At 48.4% G+C, this 21,593-nt stretch overlaps 1 protein-coding gene across 7 annotated transcripts in view; it reads right to left on the bottom strand.

The window, feature by feature from the left end:
- The window catches only part of SAMD11 (sterile alpha motif domain containing 11), a 139,328-nt gene that overhangs the window by 37,633 nt on the left and 80,102 nt on the right, over window positions 1-21,593 (bottom strand). For all 7 annotated transcript variants that reach the window (XM_065650040.1, XM_065650038.1, XM_065650036.1 and 4 more), the window contains one exon: window positions 9,325-9,449. In XM_065650040.1, coding sequence (XP_065506112.1) covers window positions 9,325-9,449 — 125 coding nt within the window. The remainder of the gene's footprint in view (window positions 1-9,324; window positions 9,450-21,593) is intronic.

The following is a 21,593-nucleotide window of genomic DNA, read 5'->3' as shown; positions in this document are numbered from 1 at the left end:
AAGAGGCAGGTCACATTTTCATTAGTTACTTAGCAAACTCCCAGATTCCAGGGTAGAACCTAAATGGCCATGTATTGTGGCACAGCACCAATCCTTTCCTCTCTGCAGCTTAAGCCACATGCATAGCTTCAGAATATCACTTATAACCACCAAACGTGCCCTTTTACAGGACCCAGACTCTAAATTCATGTCCACCTGCCATTCATCCACCCATCCTTTGCACTCGCACACAAAGAACTGGGACGGTGGCTGATGGCATTGGGATGGCAGCATCCACAGCCCATCTCCCCTGGTCTTTGCAGCAGCAAAACCAAATATGTTTTGCAAATGAGTTGGCAGCGGGGATTCTGGATGTCTCACCACCCTCAGAGACAGGTTGTGCATTCAGAGCACATTGCTACTCATTGACCAGAAAGGCAGAGACAGCTGTTCCAGCTGTTCACCTTGGAGGACGGGGAGGGATGGGTGGGAGGCTTCCCCTCAAAAAAAGAATGCTTATGCTTATGCCTCCTCTCTCCTGCCTTTTACAGAGCATTTCAGTCACAAGGAAGACAAATCAGAGACATTCTTTAATATGCAAGCTGAAAACGAAAGACATTATCAGTAGAACTGTTAGGTTATGAAGCCATGCCAGGCAATAACACAAGGATGGAGTTGTGGAGGAAGCCCCAAGCATACTGATCACCGGCTGTCCCCGGAACAACACACCCTGCATCACCTTCGAGGCTCCTCCTAGCCCGACAAGGCAGCACAGAAAGTAACCCAGAGAGGTTTTTGGAAACAAAGTCAAACCCTCAAGATGTAGAAATCAAAGTGGATTTTTTTTCCCCTCTCTTTCATGGGAAGAGAAAGTCCAGCACTCACCTGCTGCACTTCTAGAGCAAAACATGAACAGAGACAGGCCAGGAAAGCAGGTCGGCTGGAGGAGGACTGCAGTTCTGCCCCCTCACAGAAATACCACCCAAAGGCTTTGCAACCATAAAGAGAAAGGATGCGGGTATGGACCATAAAACGAACTTGTGTACAAGCCAGGGTTTATCTAATCACAGTCCTCTTTGGACTTGAGGCACATCAATTAGAGGCCACGGGTGGAAACATCACCTGGAAGTAACGGTGCTTTGTGCTCCGGCATTGCCTCTAATCCTCAGCAGAGTCATGCTCACCAACACATCTAAGAATCCTGAGCCTCATTATCGGCTTTGAAGAGAGAACTTGGGAGCCTAAGTCAGTCAGGAAGATTAGAAAACCTATCTCTAGGTTTCCCCAAAGAGAGAGGGACTGTATCTCCACTCTTTACAGCAGAGAAGATGCACCAAGGACATATGATGCAGGGTGCGAACTGAGCCCATGTGCCAGCGACTGGACACAGGGTTTCACCTGGAGAAATGACAAGTAGGAGGTGGTCACGCCATTTTCGCTCTCCCAGTGCTGTTAAATGGGTGGGACTACAGAGTGAGTCCAAATTACGGCCAAGGGACTGCACTGAGTTTTTCTGTGTTATGTGCAGACACAATGGGAAGAGATCAAGACCTATCTCATGCTCCCTACTCATATCGTTGGTTTTGCTCCCAAGGCTTCTTGGACCCAGAAGTCCTGAGTAAACAGAGAACTGAGCCAACTTCCACGGGAAATCACCCAGGCTCAGACAGCCAACGTGTAACAAGAGTCCTCTTTTCACGTCCTTTCACATGATTTTAAGAGGAGGAAAACATCCTCCCTTGCTCTTAACTCCCTCATCAGAATCAAACCCTGGGGATGACAATTCCCACTGACCAGTCTCAGATGTCTTGGCAGCATCTCGGTTTATTCGGCTCTCCCCTTTCCCTTGGCACAAACCGGCTGCCACCAGAGGAGCCGCTCAGCCCAAACTCCAGCGCTCCAGCCCTGCTGCTCAGTCTGTCCCTGCGCCGAGCGTGACAGGTTCGCGGGGACCCTGGAGACTTGACTTCCCCAGCGATGGGCTTGTGCCTTTGTCAGAAGCATCAGCGGTTTGCCGAGTCCCAGCAGGCCCAGGGCTGCTCTCAACAAAGGCTGGCGGGCCAGGGGCCGCGCATCGGCTGCACGCAGCAGCGTGGAATCTGCCTGCGCATCGGCCCCATCCCTCGCCAGCAGGAATCAGTGGAACAAAGGGAGAGTGAAGCACAAGGTCATGGGAATAACAGGCCATAATTTAACTGAGGGCAAGGAGAATGGAAAAAAAAAAAAATATTGGGGAAGCTGGGGGAAGGGAAGCAGTGGGCTTCTGGGACTTGGGATCCTAGAACAATACAGGTGCATGGCAGCCCACGGGGCAGGGATGGTTCTAGCAAGGGAGGGGGAAATACGGCTGGATCTCTGCAAAGTGGGTGTTCAAGATAGCTGCAAAATAAAGGTATCATGCTCCTCCTGGCTTCACGGCTTGAGGGGTATTGCAGGCAGCAGGCTTCAAACCTTAGCTATTGCACTGGGTGATCTCGTCGCTCCTTTATGTCACCACATCTATATCTATTTGTTGGTTGTCATTTAGATTTAGATTGCAAGCTCTCCAGGGCGGGAAGCAGCATCCTTTTGCTGGCTGCTGTACCAGTGTGAACAGTACAAACAGCAGAGCACGCTGGGCCCCCCTGACTCCGGACTGTTCCCAGCCCAGACCAAGGTGTCCACAAACGCCCCCTAAGCATCGCTCGTCAAGGTCTCTATGACAACAGGCCTTTGGAAACCAGAAGAAACCAGGAAAGAAATCGGAGGGAGGAATGGGACAAACGAATGGTGTCTTACTACAAAGCAAAGAGGATGCAATAGTGAGTAATCAAATATTTTCTCTTTCCTGCTCACTTTGAGACAACTTAACTTTGGCAGAATGGTTGTGCAGTCACTCAATAGCAGAGAAGGACTCCGATGGGCAAGAGTGGGTGCCCATCACTCACTGATCTCAGTGCATGACGCAGAAACGAGCGCCCCAAAGGCAGACCCAGTGTCACCAAGCCCTTCCTAAATGTGAGTTAACCACGGCAGATCTGAAAGCTGCAGGCGCGGGCAGCAAGACAGTAGTTGAGCAGAAGGATTCCCAATGTCTAACATAATCGACCATCCTTTCCTAGGCGTGAGGAGCAGCCCGCATCCCCTCTCTCAGCTCTAAGCGCTAAGCCATCTGCCTTTCCTCCTCCCGTGCAAACAGCAGCCTGCTCCTTCCCACCTCCTTGCGCTCGCTCCATTTGCCTGGCTGGAAATAAACACCTGAAAGGACTGTCCAATATTTCAGCTCCTGAGGAGTGAAACAGAGGGAGGTGCAGGTCGTGCTGGAGCCACCATCCTCTCTGTAATGAGGCTGTTTATTAGAGAAGGTGCACCAGCATCCCCTTGTCTCCCAGATTCTTACAAAATTCGTTTTTACAGCATGCACCAAGCCATAGAAAGGTGGTAAATATGCATAGTATGAAAAAACACTCACAGAGAGGATATACTGCACTTGAGAGAGAGATCTGAACTAATTTTATATGCTGCAGAGAGGCTTTTTAGCAATTGCAAACTTGTGAATCCCCACTCTCTTCCAGAAAAGATTTAACAAATGAGGCTGGGAGGGTGAGCTGGAAGTCCAGGCCTTTTGGAGACTCACTTTCTCGAAAGGAGCATGTTCTAGTGGATAAGACAGAAGAAGGGGGAAGCTTGTTAAATTACAAGTCTTAAACACGGTTCCAGTAAGGATCAGGTTTTTCTTGAGGGACCACAAACCTCTCGGGCAAAGGCTGTTTGGCCTCAGTTTATGTATCAGGGATAAAAAGCTATGAAAACTGGCATCATTCCTGTGACAGATACCTCCCTCAGTCCTCTGGCCGCTCCTTCCACAAGCCTCCCAGCATTTCTTCAGACAAGTGAACGTTGAAGACAGTGATTTCTAGAGCTGCTGGTGGTGCTTGTACCCTTAGCACCATTTAAATGTCCAATTGCACTCATCCAGCCCCTGAAAAAAACCAGCGCTCCTCCAGCCCGTGACAGCTTTGACAGCCAGACTCCTTAATTCCTTTTTCTTATTCCCTTAATCTGTCATCTTTATCAGGCCGGGGAAGTGCCAGGCAGCATGCAGGAGCCCCGGCCCCGATCAATCTCCACATTACAGCTGACAGAATGGTGCTAATAACTTATTGATCTCATGTTTGCCAAGCCCTACTGGGGCTGAAAGGCTGCCATTGATTGGCTTGAGGGAAGGAGCCTCTCGGCTGAGAGCCGAGCGGAAAGCCCTCAAATTGTCTTCTTCCCAAGGAGCCTGGAGATGGAGAGAGGGTGGGGAAGGGAGAACGGGGAGGACAAGGGAACTAAAGAGAGGAAGAGGAACGGGAAGGATGAAGGGTGCGTATGTGAGAGGGGGATTAAGAGCACAAAAGGAAGTGGGGGAAAAAGGGCTTGAGAATCAAAGAAATGCAAGGGCAAGGGAAAGGAGCGGGAAAGGGGGAAAGAGCAAAGAGAAGAAAAGGAATTTGGAACAAAAAGATTGCGCAGAGCTGACAAATTAATGAAATAGGCAGTTGACCCTCTTCGTGCTCACAGTGAACCATTGATAAAGTCTCTCCTACGCCCAGCCCTCCATCCTAAGACAGCTCCCAAGGCTGTTCACATCTGACGTGAAGCGGCGGCACCGCTGGCTGCCCTGGCCGCAGGAACCGTGTCAAACCGCTGGTCCTGAAGCATCAACTCGACGTGTGGCGGGGTCAGGAACTCGCCCGCTGCCTCCCCTCCCTGCAGCAAGAGTGGACAAGGTGCCACATTTCAATCCGTACTGGATTTCTATATATAACACCAGTGAGATGTCACCGCACCGATGATTTGTTTTCAGCTCTTTACCAGCTGCCTGTGAGGCACCTGGGAAAGGAGGTGGAAGCAGGGGGTGGGGAAGAGGTTATTTTTGGAAGCAGGATAATCTTGCTCTTCCTAGAGATGCAAGGAAAGGAAGAGAAGAGCCGGTGTTTATTCCAGTTTCAAAACCACAACACGGACTGGCCATGAGTTTGGTGGCTGATCCACCTGCCAGAATAAAATCTTAACATTCACGCCAGCAAAATCCCGTGCACTAACCGATGCCGCAAGTGCTGTTGCAGGGCACGGCAAAAGGAAATGCTTCCACGTTGGGCCTTCCCATTTTTCCTTCACCTCCCAAGACCTCCGTCTGTGTTACCACCCACTCCCACAAGGCTTCAGAAGAAATAAAAATGAACTTAAAGAGAACATGAAGAAAGGACAGACCTCCGGATCCACGCCAAGGAGATGAATGGCACTGACGGAGCCCAGACGCATATGTTGTCCATGCAAACAACCGTCCTTAATGGTGAAACACATAAAGGTGAATGGGCTTACAACTCCTAGATGCCCATTTGGTGCTGATTTTCTGCTCAATTTAAGGCAGTGGGTCAATAAAAGGCTTCTGCTTTTTGTTGTTGTTTGGCTTTGTTAAACGAAAACATGTCTGCATCCTAGCTCATTATCACACGCTCAGAAAACAGCCGTTCACTATGATTCTGTCTCTAATCATTAGCTACAACAACCCTGATCCCAATTCTTTTTCACCCCCAATATTAACTCCTCATTAGCAGCAGAAAGCTCCAGGTCTCAGTGCAAAGCCAGATGAAGTCCCTGGGAAGCCCTCCATGGCAGGCACAGAGCTCAGGGATAAGCCCAAACAAAGTGAGACAATTAGTTTGACCAGCTACAGATCCACGTGTGTGAGCACAAGCACTGCCTTGTCAATAAAAATTCCAAGACCAACTTTTGAACATGAATCTGTTTACAGTTCACCCCTGAAGCTTCTCCCTTGCTTAGTCAACAGAGCATCAAGTGGAAAGATGAGACAAGAGCATTAATACAGAAGAAGAAATGACCTCGCAGAGAGAAAAGAGAGATATCTCACGATGTTCTGTAGCCATGCAGATGAACACTGCTGTTCCTGGGAAAGCACCAGGTATACATGGCCTCCAATGGAGTGGAACTCCGAGGGACACAGATGTCACGTTCCCCCTATCGTGTGTGATTTCCACAGGAATCATTGCAGGCTAAAATGCAACTATACTGGTCACACTATTGCTCTGAGGCCAAGGCTCTCGGGGTTTGTCATCTCCATCACGTTGACCAACAACCCCTAGAAAAAGCCCAAGCTCTCCAGGAACTCTGCAACACTGGAAATCCGGCCTTCTGCTGCTTCCCACACCAGAGCCAAAGAAGCCGCTAGTCACTGGGGAAAGGGTCTTTGATGCACACGCAGCCCCACATGCAGAACCCTAGCAAATTCCTTGCTGTTTGGTGCGAGACCTGATATTCTGCCATGTCTCCATTCAGTGCCCTCTCTCAGACAATGTCCAGACATCAAGCTGACTCCCTGTCATCACAAGGGACAGAAGGAAGAGAGGGAAGATCTACCACCTTCCTCTAGCATCAGCGAACCTGATCCCTTCACATCCATCCATGCAAGTAGTCCTACGGCCACTGGGAAGTCATGAAATCTGGCGCTGCAGAACGGAGAGTATCTGAGAAAGAAGAGAAAACGGGATTTTTGCAGGGGGGAAATAACTTAGGGCTTTGGGCCCAGGACTCTATTGCAACATGCTTGTTCAAACCCTAACGCAGCGTGCAAAGCACACACATGAGGCATGGGGCCCTGCAAGGCTTCCCGCGTCCTCCCGCACCCCGGGCGAGCCCTGGCAGGCTGCATTAGCCAAACTGGATAGAGGGGATTTGACTTGTTTACAGACACACCACTAGCTGCTTAACGGGGCTCTAAATCCGTGTTTGATGTGCAAACCCTCAGCTTTGCTACTGCGCCTTTGTCAAGCAGCCCTGGCTCTGCTCATCCTGGTGTGTGTGCGTCTCTCTCTCTCTCAATTAAGATTAAAAGCGCCTTGTGCCATCATCCGCTCTCAAGGTAAGCCCCTCCGCGGTGCCCGTGCTGTACCCTGTCTGCTGCCTCACCTTTATCTGATCCATTTGGAAGCGACTTTTATATTCTCATTAGGCTCAACGCCTGCTCCTCCCTCCCACCCGCGCGCTCCCCCCGAGGCGTCTGAGCACGCTTGCTCTACCTTTGCAGATGTTGTTAAGCCTCTTACTGAATCTCACCAGTGCAGGCTGCCTCGCTATGTTCCTAAGGAACTACAGACCCCATTATATGTACTTTTTCTTTCTTCTTCCATTTGGCATTATTATATCCCCATCGTGACTGCAATTTAATTAGCTCTGGGCATCACCAGAGCTTATTTTTCCAGGTAGGCTCTCCATATGTTCCTCCCAAGCGCAGTCCTGCAGACCGTGAGCACTCAGGTGAAGCAACTCACCTCTCTTCTCTGCAAAGGGAGGAATTCTATGCCCAAAAGCCAACCTTATCTCTCAGCATCTGGATTAGCTACCTCCAGGTTTAAAACAAACAAACAAAAAAAATGAAAGGTCTGGCCAAAGAAGTAGGAGGAGATTAAACTGGATATAAAGCTGGATATAATCCCAGCGTAGACATAATGTATATTCAAAAAGAGGAGCTAGATATCATTTTGACCAACAAAGAGAAGCAGAGCTGGCAGAGGTGCAAGCACCCTTCCTTTACGCTACATCCTCTGGCTCTTCACAAGAATTTACTGCTCTTCCAGTAACAACCAACACTTGCACGCTCAAAATTTGCACAACCATTTGGTGAACAGACATTTATCCACAGACTAGAGAAACCAGCGCTCTCTATTTTGCAAACACAAGCACTTTCACTCCCCGCCACCAACAGAGGCAGAGAATTCAGAAGCCGCAGAAGTTTGTTCTGAAAAGTCTGAGAACACAATACTGTCAACAGTCAACCCAGACGAGAATGAGGGAAGAATAGTGTGAGTGGGTGCAGATGGGTAAAATTCTAAACCAGCGAGACAGATTTCCTCAGCCGGTTAAGAATTCAGAGTTACAAACACAGGGCAGCTTTTCCCGAACCCCAGAGTCCCCTGAGACCTAAGGAAATCCAAGTGCATCAGTGGTAATTGTAGTAAATCTGTAGTGCCGCAGAGCCAGCCCAACACACGCAAGTTTGCTCCGTGATTAAGAGATCTCTGTAATACCTTGAGGTCCCCAGTGGGCCCAGAGCAGTGAGACACAGCCAACATACACATAAGAATATCTCAATCATTACCACAGCCGACGGTGGCTCCGAAGCCGATCGATAAGGCAATTAGATTTTATCAGTATGCGCCTCTCTGCCACCGGCTTCTGCTGTCGCTGTAAAAGGCCCAGTTGCCCCCACCAGCCCTGGGTCTCCAGATGTCCTACCCAAAAGCACCGGCTGGAGCCGATTTCTGCTTTTTTTGGTAGATTTTTGCTGTTGGTATTCTCTATTTCCTCGAAAGGTCCAGTATCAGGGGACACTTCAAACATGAGTCAACCTGTCGGATATTCTTATCCCGACGTCTTGCTTCGGTACACACACTAGTGGGGGGAACGGCATCCCCAACAACTGAATATTCTCCAAACGCATTCCCAAAGTGTATCAGATGTGATGCTCCCTTCAGATCCGGGGTTAAGCTGCACAGTCAATAGAATGACTCACAAGAAAATATGATCAAAACCACAAACATACAGACATTTAGGAAAGCCCTACATTAAGATACATGGAGAGATCCAATTCTGATTTGGAAGGATGGGGATCACTCAATATAAAAAACAGCACAACTCCCAGTTTTTTCTCAATTTTGATTTGTGATCAAAAGCAAATAGTAGATTCTGCAAACAATAAGCAGATCTCTAGTTCCTTACCAGTGCATCACTTGTTGACTGATGCATATCTACCACCAAAGCATCCTTGCCCACGGCTCCAGAGAGTCACGGTGCAGGATCCAAAATGAGCATTTCTGGTTTCACCGTGTTAAGCTGAAACCAGGTAAGCTTCCCAAAAAAGCCAAATAGCACTACAAAAGCAAACAATCATGCTCACAAAGGAGTTGGCAACCACAGAGGCAGCACGGGGAACCTCTGATTAATGAAATTACAAATCAAGCCATGCTCTCTGCAAGGCCTTTCTGCTTCGCTTGACACTAACCCTGGGGACATTTCACTTCTTTGCTGGTGCAAGCTCCTTTGCCAGTAGTTTAACACAGACCACTAGATTTGAGAATAACACAGGGCTGAGATCTCAAAAGGACTTTAACATCACCATGAAATCCCCTCCTTGTTAATCTTTAGCCAGAATACTAAAAGCTTTCATATAGCTCGCTCCAAAGCGTAACACAAAACAGCCACAGAAAAAAAAAACTGCTGAAAAAAATGAACAAATGAGGGACTGAAGGAGAGAGGAGGGAAGTCGACAAAGCCAAACCAGCAGAACCTGCTCCTGCTTACCTGCTGCTCCCAAGCCAACGTCGATGCTGTTTCTCTTGAATTCGCAGCGGCTCTGGGTCTCTGGCATAACGAGCTGACGGCTCTGATGCAGGTTGGAGATGATAGTGGAAAGGTCGTTATCGCGGCTGCAACAGAGCAGAAAAGCACCAAGTTAAGGAAATCCTATTTGCCACCACATAATTGATTTTTGCGTGTATGAGCGCACGCAAGATTCTGCTGTTTGCCCTGATATAGCTGTATTTCGAGAAAGCTTCTCCCCCTCCTACCCACCAGGTTCCTCGGCAACCTCCTCTAGATTTGGAGAGCGGAGACCAAGTGCAAAGCGCTTCCCAACCAGCACTCTCATTTCCCATCAAGGACTCTGCAGCTGCCAGAGCTCCTGATTTCAGCTTTGCCAGATATAACTTGTGTGGGCCAGAACTTACATCTCAGATGGAAAAACTGAAAGTGTAGGAATTGGCAGATCTATTCCAGAATTAATAGGAAACTTGAACTGAAATAGCTGATAGTTTTTTATCAGTTGCCATCCTTCTGTTCTTAAAAAACTAAGTTCTTCCATTCCATCACTGTTGGAACACAAGACTACTTTATTTACATAAATAATAGGGTTTTTTTTTTTTGGAAAGCAACCCACCACGAACCTGGACATCAGCATTACTCAGAGCTGAGGGTGCAGATTTCTTTACAAAACTAACTTTCAACTCTTCACTCTAACAGATGCTGAAACAACGCTCCCTTCTTTCTGGGACAAGAGAAGGCATTACAGCGGTTCAGCATTATTTTGCCTAACAGATCACTGCTAAGTAGGCTAGTTTAGTCTTTTTTCCTTCCATGGAGAGGTAGAACACAAAAAGATGCCCACTGTAGCAGATACTGCAGTTCAGCTGGCAAATGCTTTTGCTTGCAAAGTGCTATCCACTTGCAAAATATTTCTGAATAAATGATACACAAACACTCAAGAGGAAGAACAAGCTAAAACATACACATGATACTAAATGGAAATGCTGGAACGTCTCCCTTTTGTTTGTTTGCAGTATATGTTAAATCAACCATCCTTCTAGCACAAGGTGCTTGCCCCAAGCTAAATGTGGCTATTTTTCTTCCTCTCCTCTTTCTAAATGGAAGATGACAGCCACAAGAACCAGAGACACTTACAAAAAATTACGCATGTTTGAAACATCGCCCTCCCTCCCACATCCACAGCTCCCTCCCCAGCTCTACTCACAGGACAAGTGTCCCCAGTCTGCGCTGCTGGGACACGCAGCACATGACCAGCAACTCACTGGTGCGGAGGAGAGTGTCCTCACCTGGGACCAGCAGGACAACACGGAGGGTGCATTATCTGCAGAATTACCTAGCAATGATCTTCCTTTAAATATCCCCCCTCTGATCCCCCCTTACCTCCTCCCCACCTGCTGCACCCCCACCTCTCCGCACCAGCGAGAGGAGCAGATCTGCTCAAATGCTCCGGGGAGCCCATCCCGGGTGCAGAAGCAGGGGCTAATCTGTCGTCTAGCTCACTGCTAATCAGATAAGTTTATGGCAGAAAGTCTTTAGACAGAGGTACTTTCAGCGGGCGTCTGGCTCCAGATTTTCACAAGATGTAGCAGACAAAAACAGCCTCTCGCTTCAGCAGCCGCCGTCGTGTTCCCTGCTGCTCCCCCCACCCCCCGTCTCAGCAAGGATATAGGATGCTCAGATCTCAAAGCCTTTGAGCGCCCATTGCATCTTCCTCCGCTAAACCAGTTCGGATTCCTCCTTATGCAAGCAGAAGGCTAATTACTTAAGCAAGCCCACAGGTGAGTGGGAAGCCCATTTCTCCTGTGCCAAGCAGTTTTGGGTCTTATCCTCTTTTAGCTGCCACCTTTAAGATGCATTATGCAAATATTTTGGTGTCTTAAGTCATTTATGGGATTAATGTGAAGTGATTATCAGTTCTTTTTAATCATGCCAATCAATAACTGGATGTCAGGGACAGAGGACAAATGCAGATAAACGCTGCCATCAGCACAATGCTCAGGAAAGGGCGGAGGAGACGAGCCAGGAGTGCAGAGGGAGAAAGGCAGGGAGTAGGAAGAGAAAAATGGGATAATTACATCTTTGCACTTGCACAGGGTCTTGCATCCCAATCGAGCCCAAAGCACCTCTGATCTGTAAACACATTAAGGGAGGTACAAGAAGGAATTGTTTTATCCACCACTAAAATGTAACGACCTCGCTCTGGAAAAGAGCATAGCAGCTCCTTAACATGACTTGATTCTCCAGAACGCAAAGCGTGCAGAACACCGCGATATATCCACTGTGAACTAAAACCAGATTTATGTGGAAGGAAACTTGACCACACCAGAAGTGATACTTTTCTTCCCCAACAATCTTGTTTTAGGAAATCTAGCATGACCTTAAGATTAATAGTATCATGGTACGCTAAGGTGCATTAGCGAGTTGTAACTCCACACATGAGCAGATAGCACAGGGCTGACAGGGACAGGCTTTGAATTCATCTCAGTCTACCCAGGCAGTTAGGCAGGATCCCAGGAAAACATGAATTTGCTGGAATACCTTTGCAGAAGGCAAACTGAACACCAAGGTGACATTGAGAGGAAAGGGAAGAAAGCCTAGAGATAACGCAAACAGGCTGAGACAGCTTTTAACACATCAAACCGTCCCCAGGAGTTGGTCCTTTTGCCTCAGTGCATGGGAGGTTTGCAGCAGAGGCTGCCTTTGTGCTCTGGGCTTGCTCTACACCTGGCACAATGGGAGGCAGCTTATAGCTGGGGCTCAGTCTTCCTATAAAAAAAGACAGTGAACGGCAACCAGAGCTTCTTATGAAAAACTGAGATACCTTTCTGTGTAGGTGAAGCCCCTTTAAGCATTTTTTAAAAATACTGTAAGCCAAGCTGGCTCCAGCAAATACAGCTGCACACAGCAGCAATCAGACTCCAGAGACCGTGCAGACTCTAATAAGGGTCATACTTGCATAAGGCTCTGCTTAGACCACAAAGGACTTTCTACGACCACGCTGGATCAACAGAACAAAACGCCAGCTTTGGATCTGCAAGCTGGCAACTCTACCTTACCAAGACTGCAGGAGATGGTAGTAAACAAACATCATTTTCACAAGAGACCCTCCTGAACCTCCACGGAGCAACTCCAGCCTGGGCAAACTCCTTCACAACTCAGCCCCGGCCAGGCCCTCCTCTGAGGGGAACACTCGGCCGAAACACCTTCACCGACACCAGCCCTGCAACACAAAGCAGGCAAACACCTGCCTCATCCATTTGCCATAAAAATCCTAAACACCGCCTAGCATATTTCTCCATAGAAAACAACTATTTGAAAAACACAATCAACCGCTTACCTTCTTCTGAAGACAAAGAGCAGCACAATGTTCTCCTTCGGCAGAGCAGCCCCAGCCTGAGCGGGCGGCACCTGCGCTGGGTTAGTGCCCACACCTGTGCACGGCCGCCCTCCACCAGTTAGTTCCCTTGGAATAACTGGTCCCAAATTCCTCAGCCCTTCTCCTCATTCTTCACTCCTAACTGTTGGCTCTGGACTTCTATGCCTGTGTCCCGTGAAAGAGGCTCAGTCCAGCACCCACCAGTCCAGCCCATCTCGCAGCCCCAGCTCACGGGCTGGGTCTCGATGCACCGAGCTGAGCAGTGCAAAACGCGACCCGACCAAGTGGCAAGCACAGAAACGAGACCCTCTCCTCCAGCCCAGGTTACAGGGTGTTCTCTGTGTGTTCAACTTGCTCACAATGCAGGACAGTGTTTTCAAAAGACTCTTGGGGAAAAGGCTATTTGTTCCTCTGGGCTTACACAGCACCCAACCTGCTCACAGGAATCCTGTCTTATACAGAACAGGCAATAAATTCATGGGCTGGGGGCTCCAGCAGGCAGAGCTGATGCAGAATTAAAGATCCTTCCCTTGGAGGGAATATAGCAGGTAAAAGAATATCCAGCTTGCGGGACCTCAGGTCAAGATCCAGAACAGGCGCTTTGGAAATACCAACATCCATGTAGTGACGGCTAAAACTTGGCTGCTTGGCCTGGCACGGTGGCTGAGGCAAACAAACTGAAATGCATGTGACAGCATCTCCTCTGAAGTCCTCACCAGCAAGAGCTCAACTCTCACACAACCTCAGCGGGAAGGAGCCTGCATGGAGGGGATTGGGGAGGGCTGGTCCTTCCATATGGAGGATTCCCCCATCTGTGTGCTGAAGCCAATAATTCCCCCCAGGTGCTCACTTGCAGCCCCAGCAGGACAGAGTCACACTCTGCTCTTCCTTTGTCTCGTCTCTGAGCCGCTGCTGGGTGCCTGTTAATGCGGGCGCTCCCCAAACATGCACTGACACATGCACACACAATCAGATTAAAGGTCTGATCCCTTCCAGTAGCATAATATTATATTTTAAAAACCGGATTAGAGAAGGGGGCTTGAGCAAGATAGAGATCTCCTGAAAGGTCAAGGAGGAGACAAATAGCCTTCTGTAGGGCTGCGGGTTGCCATGGCAACATTCAGTTTGCATGGGGTTTGGTAATTAATGGTTTGGGGACCTGCAGTAATACAGGTGTGGATCCAAGCAGCAGGGGAACATGTTCTGAGGTGTGACTGTGTGGGCATTTCCATCTCACAGCACCAAGTTTTGCTCTTGCGCTGAAGCAAAAGGCAGAAAACGGAGTACTTACTGTCAGGGATTCCAGAAGTGGCTGGTTGGCCACATCCAGATTTGCTTTCAAACTGGGAAGTGACCCAGTGTTACTGACAGTCTGGTAAGACCTTTCTTCTGATATCTGGCTCGGGATGATCAAAGCTCTGATCACAAGACACGTTTTTCAGGTATTTCTGCTATTTTGGTGGGTAAAGGTTTACGAAATCTTGCAGCACTACAAGATCTTTTGAGTCTGAACTTCGAATCCAACACACAATCCAGAACACTAAAATTCACCCTGTCCTGTCTCTGAACAGTGAATCTAAACATGTCTAGTAAAGATAAATTTGTGTTGTTGCTTTAAATTACAGTTGATGTGCTGTTGATCATTCTCTATTTGAATCCATCATCCTGTTTTTGCAACATCATACTTAGCAACTGTGGAGAGGAATAAAATGTTAGAAAAATATAAAGATTTCAAGTGGCAAAGAAGTGTGTGATGATTGCTGATGAAGGAGTGAGATCCCAACTTCACAAACATGTCCCTCCTGTGAAGAAATAAGGGAAAGGCAGCAGCTTCCTAACAGCACCGTCAACTTCCCTCAAGGCCAAGTCTGCAGCTTTGAGAACAGCGGCACAGACCTGGTAACGAACTGGCCTCACAAGGAGTAAAGCCGGCGGCAGTGATGTGTAAGTGCTTGTTTATTGTTGTTTTCCTCCATGTAGCACTGGAGAAATAACCATCCCAACCAAACACGATGTGTATCTATCCTACCTTTGCCTCACCCATTTATCCACTGAAAAGAGTGTTGTGGACTTTCGCAAGCTGCTGGTGATCCAACGGGATTCCCATTCTGCCACTAGACTCTGTCTTGCTGCCAAAAGCAACAGTCGGAGAAGCGGCTGGATATTATTATGGCTTGGGCAATTTTCAAATCCTAATGAAAAGAGGGCACCAGAGCAACAGATCCATTTACCAGGAATGCAGGAAAGCCTTGATAAGGGTTTTGCCGAAGCCACAAGCAACTGAGCAGCTCACCAGGGCACCACAACTCAGCCACACATGCTGCAAGCAGCAACCCCAGAGCTTTAAAGACCAAGTCCAAATGGCTCCTTTACCTGGATGTAGTATGAAATGAAAGCTGCTCCCTAACAAAAGACCCACCTGACTTTAGAAGGTATTTCTGAAAACTCTGTACGCTTGACCTGTTACGCTGGCAGCAAAATAAAACTGCAGGGGAGCACAGCATAGGAGGCATGTGCTGCAGGATCCATTCTAGGTCTGGGAAACAACAGAAAAAGTCTTCCTCATCCTAAAACCCCACATTGGTGCAGGGTTCTGGAAGTACAGTCAGGACAACACGGACAACTGTGCAGCTCAGATACAGACCAGAGCTGATAATCTAAAATTCCCCGTCACATCCCAATGCTCCAATATAAGGAGCCTGCTCTGCAAAGCAGCAATGAGACATACTAACTAATGGCTGCAAAAATTACCACTGGATGAAAAAAAAAAATTGCTAATGTTCTCTGCGAATACTTTGATTGCTGTACTGTCTACGTCTAATGGAACTAACCGGTTCTCTGTCTCCCCAAAGCTGGTTGTCCTGATGGGACTTTCTGTAATGGCAGTATAATGGTCCACCAGTGGTCATCTGATAGCTGCATCGCTGCTGGGAAAAGGACAGCTAGGCACATCAACAACTGGTGGAAACGTCACCCAGACAAGACGGTGTGTGTTTGGGACAAGACGCCGCAGTAAATCCATTGATTCATCTGTGGAACCCGCGGAGAAGCAGCTGCAGGACAACAGCCAAACCAGAACTACCATTTCTGGCACACATCGCATGAGCAACGGCGTCTGGTCCAGCTGATGAGCCACAGCCTGGGCTCAAGGAAGGAGAAGTCAATCACAGGGACCGCCACCGAACTGTCAGATTTGCTAACTCTGGCCATGCCTTGGGATGTATAACTAACTAAGGAGCAAGCCCTTTCAGGGAAGCTGTGGTAACCACACATGCAGCAACCCTCTGTGACTGAGTTCTGGGAACAACCACCTTTTTTTGGGCAACATCTGCACCATGAGCCTCCGCCTGGCAGCGTCTGAAGCCAGCAGCCACTGCTCCAAGATCCCTCCTAGTCCTGTCTTGTCCCCTGGTCCTCACACTGACCAGCATTTGGACTCTCACTCCAGTCAATCTCAAACAGCTCCAGCAAACTGGTCCCTTACAGCTGAAAGGCACCGTCCCACCCGGGTTCTGGAGCCGGCCCTGCCGGCACATTCAGCATGGACCGATTTACAGCGGGGACGAGACAAACGGGCCAGACACCTCAGTCTCTTGGCCCCTTGAGTGAGGTTACGCAGAGACAAATTCCGGGGCTGCCCTGTCTCCAGGCGCAGACACATCACCCTTGAGATCCTCGGGAGGTGGCAGCTTCCAACGACTGCTGAGCCAGGCTGGATCCGGACAGGGAGTCATGCCTTTTAAATGTGTTTAATTTACAGACATTAGCAGCCACTGCATCTTTAACAAGGAGAAGGATGAGGAGACTAATGGATGGAGACAATTAACCAAAATATAAATCAGTGTCAGAGTCTCCGCATCTAGCAGAGGCAGCCAGGCGCCCGCAGGCTCTGGTGATTCTCGCAACACGCTGCTCAAAGTGACTGCAAAGAGTGATTGCAAAGAGGGGGAGGGAGACAGGAAGGAGAAAATTTGGTCAAAACTGAAATAATTTTCAATAGTAGCTGCCTCCCTGTTTGCTGCAGCTCTCTCCAAAATCAGGAGGCAATAGTCACAGTAACCTCACTACCACCGCCGTGCACCATCCTCCTCGGGGAGCCAGAAGGAGCCCTGGGTGCCTCTTAGAGATTGTCCGTCCTGCTGGCAGACGAGGTCTGCTCTGCCCATGCTCTGAGCTGCAGATCACACACAACGACCTTCCCGTGCTGGATATCAAGGCACAAAAAGTCCAGCTCGCCCTGCAGAGAAGGGATTTTCACCTGCGGTGCAGCACCACTTGGAAGTGCCCAAAAAAGGCGGCTCCAGTGGTTAGGATATTCAAGTTTGAAACTCAAGCTGTCGTTTTTCTGCTCCAATTTCCTACCCAGACGCTGCTGGCACGTCAGTCAACCGTCTGTGCTGCTGTCCTCCGTACACGTGGGGATGCACAGGGACTCTGTGAGTGGGAGGCATTAGACACCGAGAGGCAACCTGGTACTTCAGCAATAGGAGCCCCAGATAGATCTGAGATAAAAAAGAGGGAGTGATATTCTCAGCAGACACAAAATTGTATAGATCCAGAAACTGCGACACAGCTACAGAAACAGTGACTGAATGGACCACACTGGGTCTTTTCCTAATACTTCACCAAATCAAAGGCAAACTGTGTAAACGTGGTCAAAAATGTATGACTGTTTTTGAAGGGACACAAAGTAAGAGACTGATGCCAGGTTTGGAGGAGAAGAGAACCTCAGAAAAGTAGCATGGGAGGAAATAAAACTGAAAAATACTTCTTTTTAAATATGTTTCACTGGCTCTCCAGCCCATTAACGATTCACACAGTAAGTGGACGGATTATATTAAATTCGACCAATCAATACAGTTGCCATAAAACTGTCTTGACCCTCTGCCCCTCCCTACAATAAAGAAAAAAAAAATCCAATATGCGAAAGGAGGAATGTCAGGGCTTGCAGGGGAAAAGACACAAGGACAGTGATGAAGCCAGGGCAGGTGTGTCCCCAGGCACCCTCACACAAACCCTCCTGCATCACTCTGAGGAACACACTTGGGGTTTCTTTTCCATCCTCACCATCACCCCAAAACACAAGTTTCTGATGCGAGGATCAGGCTGTTGTCACCGTCATTTACCAACACGCAGACAGTGTGTTGCTCAGGGCTCCCCAAACCAGAGCATCGCCCAGGGACAGGACGAGCATGTAAATCAGCCAGTGACTGTGTGAAGGGAATAATGAGCTTTTTATGGAAGCCATTAAAAGGAAAACCCAGATTGGTCTATAAATACTGTTGCATCATTATAGCTCTGAGAAACAACCTTACGTAATAGCACAACTATGTATTGTCAGGAGGGGTATAAAATAACGACGCAAAGCTCTTGTATTTTTTAGTAAGCATTTTTTTAAAACCCAAAGCAAAACTAATAACCGATTTCCAAAGAAATATATGCATTTCAGCCCAACCCCTGAAAAATATACAGCTTCTTGCTCCCTACCATGCACGGGTAAATCTGGGGCTAGTTAAAAGGATCCAGAGCGACAGACATGACCTGGGGATTGCTGGTCGTTGTGCTGCTGCAAAAGAAATATCTGACCGCAGCTCCCACATAAAATGCCACCGATCTCACTCCTTTTCCCTTAACGTGCAATGTCCAGCCTCTGTGGACTATTTAATCACAGATTCATTGATTTGAAGCCCCAGAGGGGACCGGTATATCTACCTCGCCTGACCTCCTGCACAGAACTTGTCAGAAAATCACCCTGTCGAGCTCCCAGTTAATAGTGGCAGCTCAGAGTGAAAAAAAAGTGTGACCTGTGTCTCTGCCCACCAGGGAGCAAACAGAGACCCTCCATCTCAGAACCCCGACCACCCCGAATTGAGTGCTCTGGGAGTAAAATAAGCTGCGTATTCCCAAGAGCCGATGAATCCTCTCAGCTTCTTCCTTACTAGTGTGTAAACCTTCCTACCCTGGCGAAAAAAAAAAAAGCACATTTCACGAGATGATGGCTCTGCCTCCCTGCCACACGCACAGCACCAAATCAGTGCGGGATTAACCATCATCCAGCCGGCAGAGTCATCTCGGGACAAGAAATTCTGCAAAATAACTTTCTCCTCAGCATGTCTCGCTTTGCCCTGGCATGGCCTTTGAGTGCCAGAGGTCCTTGAGCAGCCAGGCAAGGTCAGCGGCAGTAAAACCAGGGGCACTGAGTCAGCAGAAACACAGGAGGGACGCGGATCAGGGAAAGCTCAGACCGATCAAGGGCTCTTCCCCTCCTCCCTCGCTCCTGCTTATCACCTTGCACACAGCTCCGAACACGCGGCAGCATCTCCCTAATCATCCAGCGCACAGCCAACACCTCTCCGCTCAGGTCGGCGCTGGGCAGAACGGCCAGAGCAGGATCAGACCTAAAGCTGGGCACAGGAGGATTTGGGTCAAGGATTTGCAGGCTCTGATCAGGTGACAAATAAAGACGCGGATGGGGGTCCGAGGAGGAGCAGCAGAGTTTGTTTCACTGTTCAACAACAGGCGGGATGACCCGCTGACAGGCTGTGTCACTTTTCCATCAGAGATAGGCACATAAGCCCCAGGCAAAGAAGCGGGATGCACAGGAGCGTGTGTGCATGTGTGTGTGTATGTGTGCGGCTCCTCCAGACCTCTCTGAGCCTTCCTGCCTCTCCCCATCCCAGTGCTCACACCCCAGGGCCAGGCTGCTGTGAACTGGGCAGCCTCAGCTCCCCGGACCTGCTGCTCCATTGGGAGGAAACTACCTTGTGCTGCACGTTCTGGCTCCTTCTCCGTATTTCCCAACTTGATCTCTAACTTCTCTATTTGCTTCAAAAACCTAGACCCTGCATCTACCTGGCGACTGAAGTTTGTAGCCAGCATTTTCATACGCTGAACCAAGTGCAAACTGGCTCTGTTATACAGGAATCCAGCTTGGGGCCCAGAGGGGCTCATGGAAAGACACCTGGATGCTTTGTGGGTGATCAAACACAAGAAAAGCAAAGGTTGTTTGTATTTTTTTTTCTAAAGAACTAGAGGCTTGTCTATCAACTGTGTGGATTTGGTGCGGATTTACTTTACTTCTTCCAGTTAAACAAAAGAACAAATCCATTTACTTGTTGGGCAACTATTGTCTAAAATCAAACAGGTATGTCACTGTTTGATGAACAAACTGAGCTCACCCATCTGGAAAGTCTTTTCCTTCCAACATATTGTCTCCACATAGCCATGCCTTGACTACCAACAACAGTGGCATTAGCCAAGAGCTTCCTTGTATTTATTGGCTTCGCCTTCAGGAAGCGCGTCCCGGTTCACAACTTTGACTTTTACAGTTACAAAGGTGAGAGGTCTTTGTATATTCTGCCAAGATGAGGATTAAAAGGTCCCAAAGTCACAGCGGAAATAATCTGGAAGGGCCAAATTCAGTCTCATGTAAAGTAAGTGTCTTCCCCACACCAATCCAGAAGTCACGGTTAACACATTCTGTGGTCTTTCACTGGCATCTTTTTAAGCTTTCTATAGTACATAGTCCAGAGTCAGCTACACAGTCGTCCTCCAAAGTCATCATGAGTTACGGAAACAGCTCTGCAGGTCTACATACAGTTGGTATCTCACCTGTTCTCTCTGCCCTGACTTCTATCGGATGGGCAGAATCTGACCCATTCTGTTCAGTTCCGCTCACTATCAGCTTTTTCAACTGGGGCTTTTGCTTCAGCCCCGCTGAGGTTGGTGCCGAGGCAGAAATCAGAGACTGATGTTGAAGCACGAAGGCAGGTCCTCATTTGAAGGCACTCTTGTCCCTCTGCTGCTGATTTTTCTGCCGTAACTTCGAGGCGCTTATCTGACAACCACCAGCTTTTTTAGCAGCAGATGCTAGAGACTGCGGGGCGCTAAGGGGTCACATCCAGCTTTCAGCTGCTAAAAACCTCTTGTGACATTTTAGTACCTGCTTCAGGTCTCTGAGATGAAAAGGCAAAAGCTTACTAGGAAAAATGAATGAATGAATAAATAAATAACTAGACAGCCCAGAAGCTATCCTGTATCAATCCTTAAAGGGCAGAGCAGCAGCATGCTCCGGCACTCGATAACGTTACCTGCATCACACAGCAACACCTTCTGCTGAGTCAGGAGCAGCCTTGACATGTTCAGAACCATCCACTTTTCAATTCTACTCTCCTGCTTTGCTCTTCTCTCCCTGCATGAGCTAAATCAGCGAATTTCCCTTCAGTTCGATTCTCCTGTCCCATTCCCCATGTATTTTTTCATCTGCTTCTTCCACTTGCCCTGATTTGTTTAACACCCTCATCCTCCTTGGCTAACCTGTTTCATTCCTCCTTAAATGCAGTTTTCTAAAAAGCATGCAGCTGTACCACACAGACCAAACACGTACAGGTAGCGATCCACTTTAAGCGGTGCTGTTTAAACTCAGTTCTGGCTGAGTAAACCTTTATGCCAGGGTTAAATCAATGTGGAAAGGCCCACTAAGATTTAAACATACATGTACACATGCATGTGGATACACAGGCTCTTGGCCAAATGTCTGTCTAAAATACATTCTAATAAGGTCCATGCCCCTCCAGAAAGGCTGGTTACACACCACTGTAATCTTTGTTCAAACTGCGGTTGTCAAATGCATTTTATTTGCTCTGGGCAAATGATGCCTTTGTTTTCCTTCCACCTCCTTATGCAGCCTTCGTGTGCCATATAGCTGGATAAAATTATCCCCTGGCAGGCCCAGTAAAGCTCAGAGTGTCCCCTCACGTGGCTTTTTGTACCTACGGCAGCAAAGAGACGCTACTGCATGCTCCTGCCTCTTTCCTTTGTCAACGTTTTATGCCTGCACCAGTGCAGGACTCGCAAGATGGAAATGCTGCCT

The sequence above is a fragment of the Caloenas nicobarica genome, chromosome 22, assembly GCF_036013445.1.
Source record: "Caloenas nicobarica isolate bCalNic1 chromosome 22, bCalNic1.hap1, whole genome shotgun sequence".
Lineage (NCBI taxonomy): Eukaryota > Metazoa > Chordata > Aves > Columbiformes > Columbidae > Caloenas > Caloenas nicobarica.
The sequence above is the reverse complement of the archived record's forward strand: the minus strand, read 5'-3'. Positions and strand labels throughout refer to the sequence as shown.